The 6818-nt window shown below is 36.0% G+C and overlaps 1 protein-coding gene across 1 annotated transcript; it reads left to right on the top strand.

Moving 5' to 3' along the window:
• The first annotated feature begins 326 nt into the window (after positions 1-326).
• On the top strand, positions 327-6366 carry LOC117613630 (T-complex protein 1 subunit gamma). Its single transcript, XM_034342227.1, has 13 exons — positions 327-484; positions 688-749; positions 1312-1384; positions 1707-1774; positions 1986-2055; positions 2416-2484; positions 2625-2696; positions 3363-3436; positions 4108-4770; positions 4860-4985; positions 5208-5312; positions 5450-5524; positions 5881-6366. Exons 1-13 carry the CDS (start codon positions 460-462, stop codon positions 6067-6069), a joined length of 1671 nt encoding a protein of 556 aa, XP_034198118.1. The 5' UTR covers positions 327-459; the 3' UTR covers positions 6070-6366.
• The last annotated feature ends 452 nt before the right edge of the window (positions 6367-6818 follow it).

Below are 6818 nucleotides of genomic sequence, written 5' to 3'. Positions count from 1 at the left end.
TCTGCTTATAATATATAGGGTTAATCGTTTTATTAGTCCCTAATGCAGGGGTAAAATGATATTTTAGCATTAAAACAAAAAAAAGGAATAAAAAATTATAACTTTAAAATAACAATAAAATAAAATCAAATAAAAAACCAAAAAAAAAAAAAAATAAATAAAGTTTGAGAGAATTAATAAAACGATTAACCCTAATATATAGATGCTCTCCTCCAAAATTCGAAGATCCACAATTCTTCTTCGTGGGCTAGCCTGACCCAGCCCAAAATTCGAAGAGACTAGAGCCCATTTGAACTTGTTCGGAGCAGACAAGGGTCGCCCGACCCGTTCACAGCACTATCAGGGTTTCAATAAACCTTTTACCCCCTTTCGGCGTTTCTCTCGCATAAAAACCTCTCTCGAGTGTTCTGAACTCCTCTTCNACACACTCAACAGTTTCAAACAGATCTCAACATCACCATGCAAGCCCCAGTACTCGTCCTGAGTAAGCTTCCCTTCTTCTTCTTTCTTCCCTTTTCAAGTTGCAGTTACTTTAAAGTTTAGGTTTTGAATCTGTCTTTTATCTGGGTATGCGAAAAAGCTTAGGTTTTTGTGTTGTTTGCTGCTTTTGAGGATGGGATTTAAGTTACATTGAAAGCCCATTTGCTTAGTTTCACTGATCTTGCTTGTTTCATCTGATTTGAGCAGAAGATTCATTGAAGCGTGAGTCTGGGACTAAGGTGCACCATGGTAATATCCAGGCATCAAAGGTATGATCAAGGGCACATTTATGAATCCAAACATATGATTTTGTGTGAAAGTGTAAATCCATAGTTTTGTTCGTTCGAGGGAAAATAATATTTTTGGTGATGAAGTCTTGGAGAGAAATTTATTGGAGAATCTAATAAATTTGTAAATGGGTTTTGTTTTTTTAATGTTAATGGAGTAGATAAATTTATAAAAATCTTTAAATTGGAGTTATTTTACATGTGCCGTAGTGTCTGAGCCTTGTTTTGGTCTATGTAGCTTAGTACCGGGTGAGAGACTTACTGAAAAAGAGGCTGTTTTAATTGCATGTTTTATACCTAAGACTGAAATGTGTGTTTTAATATTTGTTTTCAATGTAATTTAATTGCTGGACGGGTTAACATGAGTGTTAGCCTTCTCACTATGAAAATGTTAAGCATTTTCTCATGAAAAAATGCTAAGCATTTAAGCGTCTCAGTTGTGGATGCTCTTTATGAGAAAATATTTTTGTGTTTCACTTGTGGGTACTTTTTCAGATTATTAGTATTTTGGGTCTCATGGTCATAAGCATTTTGATAATGACAGGCTGTCGCTGACATAATTCGTACAACCTTGGGTCCTCGATCCATGCTCAAGATGCTACTTGATGCTAGTGGAGGTAATCCTTTTGTCTGCAGTAGACAAATTTTATTGCTTTCCTATGTGGTTTGGAAGAAATAAAATATACAGTTTTGTTTTCCCCCATTTTTTAGGACCCAAATAAGCCCTTGTTGTATGTGGCAGTATGTTTGTTGCTGCAATTGCATTACCTTGTATCCCATAAGTTATTTTACTGTTTTTATAGGCTGGTTCTATTTTCAATTAAGCAAAATTAATGTTACTGGTTGCCTCATGTATCTATTTCATGGGTCTATGGCTTGTGTCTGGATCTTGATGAGTTTGCAATACGCTAACAAAGTTGTTTCCCTCATTGCTAACAGGAATTGTGGTGACTAATGATGGAAATGCCATTCTGCGTGAATTAGATATTGCACACCCAGCAGCAAAGGCATGCCATTTGTCTCAAAATGCTCCTTTCTGGATCTATTTTTTTTTTTTCTCAATTCAAAAATTACTCTCCTCTTAATTTCTGCTTCTTTCTCCCTTGTGTTTTACCATATTATTTTCTCCATGATCCCTTACTTTTGTATGTGACCTCCCTCCTCATTTTAATTTTCTTGTTATTCTTACCTTTGCTCTTTTAAAATTTGTGATGATAGTCAATGATTGAACTAAGTCGGACACAAGATGAAGAAGTAGGTGATGGAACTACATCCGTCATTGTCCTTGGTATGGTTTGAGTTTTATTTATTTATAAACAACTCACTGTTCATTTATGGGCTATAGTAATATGTTTATTACTTTTTGGTGTATATTCTTGTTCAATCTCGTTTCTGTTGAGATTTTTATTTTAGACTTGGTAAATAGGTGTTAGATCTATCTGGTGAAGAAAAAAATATTTCTTGGTAAATAAGTTGATGATATACAGAAATAGGTTTAGCTTGCAAAATAATTAATATATATTGCTGGATTTAGTATGATGGAAGAAGGTGATTATGCATCTTTCTATCTACTGGATAAGTCAATGCATTATTATATGTATATAAAGTTGGTTCTGTGTCTTACATTTGGAATGAAATTTTGGTGTAGCTGGTGAGATGCTCCATGTTGCAGAAGCATTTATTGACAAGCATTATCATCCTACTGTCATTTGCCGAGGTAAGTTGAAAGAAATTATGATAACATATTCCCTTCAATTTTCTTTCAGTTATAGTTTTGGATTTGATTTTGATGTGTGATTTATTCTTTTCTGTATTGTTATTGTCTACTTTTCTTAATTTTCTGTTTTTTGGTTGTAGCATACAACAAAGCTCTGGAGGATGCTATTGCGGTTCTTGACAAAATAGCAATGACCATTGATGTGAAGGATCGTAAGTTCCTTTAGTTTCTTGTCCACTCATAATCAAATTCTCTATCTGCGTTGTATTTGTATTTGGTGCCCAGACTATAGGAATCAAGTTCTCAGTTAATCTACTAATGTGAGAATGTATTGTCATGCATCAGTATATATAAATAAAATCAGGGGTACCATTCCTTGTGCTCAATTAGATCCATTTTGGGTTTGATGTTGCAGCCTTAGATTTTTCTTAGTAGAAAATGGGGAATAGGCATACCTTAACTTTAAAATTTAAAGCACCAGAAGGGAAAAAGCCAAGTTGGACACACATAGTTCTATGCCCATTTGCAATTGTAGCTGTAACCTCTGTTACATTTCTGTAATGTTAGCTTCATTCATATGTATTGAATTTGGAATGTGCATAGTTCTATGCCCATTTGCAATTGTAGCTGTAACCTCTACCCATTTGCAATTGTAGCTTCATGCGGAATAGTACTCTACCCATTTGCAATTGTAGCTTTATGCGGAATAATACTTTCAGCGCCGGTTGTTATTCATGATAACATCCATTGTTAATCATTGCAAACCTGTCAGTGATTTGAATATCCTACTTGTAATAATAATCTGCCTTAGGTAATGATTTTTAAAAATGTCCAGTTTGCTGTACTGGAATATAACTTACGTACGCTTTATGTGGCAGGTGCAACAATGTTGGGGCTGGTCAAAAGTTGTATCGGTACAAAGTTCACTAGTCAATTTGGGGATTTAATTGCTGTAAGTGCTTGTCTAATAAGGTTTTGCATGTAGGTCTTTCTTCTTGTTTAAAGGTTTATGAGTATTATGATTCTTCATCTAGGTAGACTGTAAAGTGGCCTATGAAGGACATACTGACAAACTTTTTAAAGGAAAATGCTCATATTGCCCCAAAACATGAAACACTTGAACCAAAAATGAGTTTTAACCATGGATCTAATTTGAATTCTTGCCTTCCAGCATTTCTATTTGTTTTTCTTTTTTATTATACAAATAAGATAAACCATACTTTGTCTTTTATGTTTCCTAGATTTCTTAAGAGCATTCAAGCTAAAGACATTCATGCATGCAAGTTTATTCTGTATGAGAATGACTTTGCATCCTCTTCTAGGTGGAAAGCTCCGGCATTGATTTCATGTTTTCCAACATTTTTGTCTTTTATAGTATGTCTTGCACTTGCTTGAGCCGCCTTGGCACTGAGAATCAACTTGAAAAAATCAATTAAACTGGTCTTCAGAGTAAAAGTAAACCGGCTAACTCTTCAATTAAATAAAAACTTCCAAACTTGAATTCATGTCCCTGTATGTAGTGACAATTACTGTGAACCTAAAAATCAGAAAGTGTGAACACTTTGTCTCTCTCAGATCTGACCGTATATTGGTATGCTAAGTGTGTGTTGGGTTTTCTTTTAGGATTTAGCACTTGACGCTACCACAATAGTAGGGGTGGACCTTGGCCAGGGTCTGCGGGAAGTGGATATTAAAAAGTACATAAAGGTTGAGAAGGTTCCTGGTGGCCAGTTGGAAGATTCAGTGGTTCTCAAAGGAGTAATGATTAACAAAGATGTTATTGCACCTGGAAAAATGAGAAGAAAGATTTTCAACCCACGCATCATTCTTCTTGATTGGCCTCTCGAATATAAGAAAGGCGAGAACCAAACAAATGCTGAGTTGCTTAAAGAAGAAGATTGGGGAGACCTGCTACAATTGGAAGAAGAATACATCGAGAGCCTATGTGTGCAAATATTGAAGTTTAAACCAGATGTGGTTATCACAGAAAAGGGGCTTAGTGACTTGGCATGCCATTATTTTAGCAAGGCCGGCGTCAGTGGAATGAGGAGGTTGCGGAAAACAGATAATAACCGAATTGCCAAGGCTTGTGGGGCTGTAATTGTTAACAGACCAGATGAATTGCACCAGTCTGATGTTGGTACAGGCGCTGGGATATTTGAGGTTAAGAAAATTGGTGATGAGTTTTTTGCATTCATTGTTGATTGCAAAGAGCCTAAAGCATGTACTGTACTCTTGAGAGGTCCTAGTAAGGATCTTTTAAATGAAGTGGAAAGGAATTTGCAGGTATAATGGTTTTACTTCTTTGTCCCCATTACGTAGAATAAATATATTATGCTGAAATTTGTTATTTACTCCCTTATATCTGGTCATAGGATGCCATGTCTGTAGCAAGAAACATCCTCAAGAATCCGAAACTTGGTCCTGGTGGTGGTGCTACACAGTTAATTGTATCTGCTACATTGAAGCAAAAGAGTTCATCTGTGGAAGGTATAGAAAAGGTAAAAGCTCCTTTCCTCATCCAAAAGTTTGGTATTTCTTGTGTAAAACTCGTCCAAGAATAACTCCTTGTGGAAGTAGAAATCTAAATTATGTGAATAAACTGGCTGTCACTTCAATTCACATGCTCCTTGACATACTTTAGATTAAGAATTAGTTGTGGTTTCACTTTACATGCATTTTATTGGAGTTTTATGGCTACACGTGTTTTTATGGTAAAACAGTGGCCGTATGAAGCTGCTGCTATAGCTTTTGAGGCTATACCACGTACTTTGGCTCAGAATTGCGGGGTGAATGTGATTAGAACAATGACGGCGCTGCAGGGAAAGGTTTGAATTTGTTTTGTATGGCTTTGTTCAGTTTTTTTATGATTTGTCATTTCTATATACGTTCTGATGCATCATTATTATTTTGGTCAGAATATGATGCATCATTTATATCCTAACCACAATTTTTTTTTCCATAGCATGCAAATGGTGAAAATGCATGGATTGGCATTGATGGTAACACTGGTGTGATAACTGATGTGAAAGAGAAAAAGGTAGGTGGATATCTTTTTGGCTTACTATTGTTGCTCTCTTTTATTTCCTTCACTATCTCAATATTCAAATTTGTTGGGTGATTTATATTTGCTGAAAGCTCTGAAATAGGACTTTTAATGTAGTATTGTTCTCAAATGTATCCATTATATGTCCCTTTATTGATATGGCATAAGTGTCAATCTTCTGGTTTATATTGTCGATTTGCTTCAGTAGTAGTTCTAGTTTAGAGCTTCTCCCAATATATTTCGACAGCACTCATGTGAGGGGAAGTGCTGTTGTCGTGGTTATTACTAAATTGGAAAATAGGATTAATTTTGTTGGTAAGGCTGTTAATTTATAGCAATTATGATGTCAGATATGGGATGCCTACAACGTGAAGGCCCAGACTTTTAAAACGGCCATAGAAGCTGCTTGCCTACTTCTCAGAATCGATGACATTGTGAGTGGGATGAAGAAGAAGCATCCTCCTGGTGCCAAAGCTCCTTCCAAGCCTCAAGTTGAGACAGAAGGCGATGCAGATAATGAGCAAATAATTCCGGAGTGATTATCGAGAGCACGTGGTTTTCTCAGTTTGAATGAAGTTTTGCTTTAAAGAAGAAAAAAAGGAGCATTATAAGTTTGATGAGGATATTTTTTAGGTTTGTAATGTCACCTTAACTTGGTAGTGTGTGTTTTGTCCCTCTTCTTTCTTTCTCAATCCACGAGGGGTGGGAAAGAAGAGAAGTCTTCTTATTGGAGAATGCTAATGTTAGTTTGACATGTCATCTGTGTATCGAACACAATTTATTTGTTGAACTTCTTGGATTGGCACAATGGAGCTTATTTCTACCATTCTTCTGAATGATTGTTAACAGTAGAAACAAAGTTATTGACAAAAATATGTAATTTTCTGAAACTCATGACCAAGCATCAATTTTAATAAGCCATTGTGGCACATAAACTTGTGGAGGATAGGATTGATATTGACCATCAACTTTATCAACTTAAGGAGAGTAAGAATTGATCTTGGCCATTCATCAAGAGAGGAGAGCTTAACGGACGGTGGGCAGAACAAATTCATGCATACAGCAAACACAAGGTACGTGTCAAGTCTAACTATACACTTGTCACTCCCATATTAAGCCAATCTGCCACGTATTGATTCAAAGCAGAGCTTATAAATGAAACGAAAGCAGATCAAAAACCTTAGACACAGGGCTAGCTGATGCAAGTGAAAATGGCAAAGAGCAAAGATGACATAAAGTATGGGACTTCGCAAGCGAGGCTGAACGAGGATGAAGCTGTGAGGGTTGC

Source organism: Prunus dulcis, unplaced genomic scaffold (genome assembly GCF_902201215.1).
Source record: "Prunus dulcis unplaced genomic scaffold, ALMONDv2, whole genome shotgun sequence".
Taxonomy (NCBI): domain Eukaryota; kingdom Viridiplantae; phylum Streptophyta; class Magnoliopsida; order Rosales; family Rosaceae; genus Prunus; species Prunus dulcis.
The sequence above is the reverse complement of the archived record's forward strand: the minus strand, read 5'-3'. Positions and strand labels throughout refer to the sequence as shown.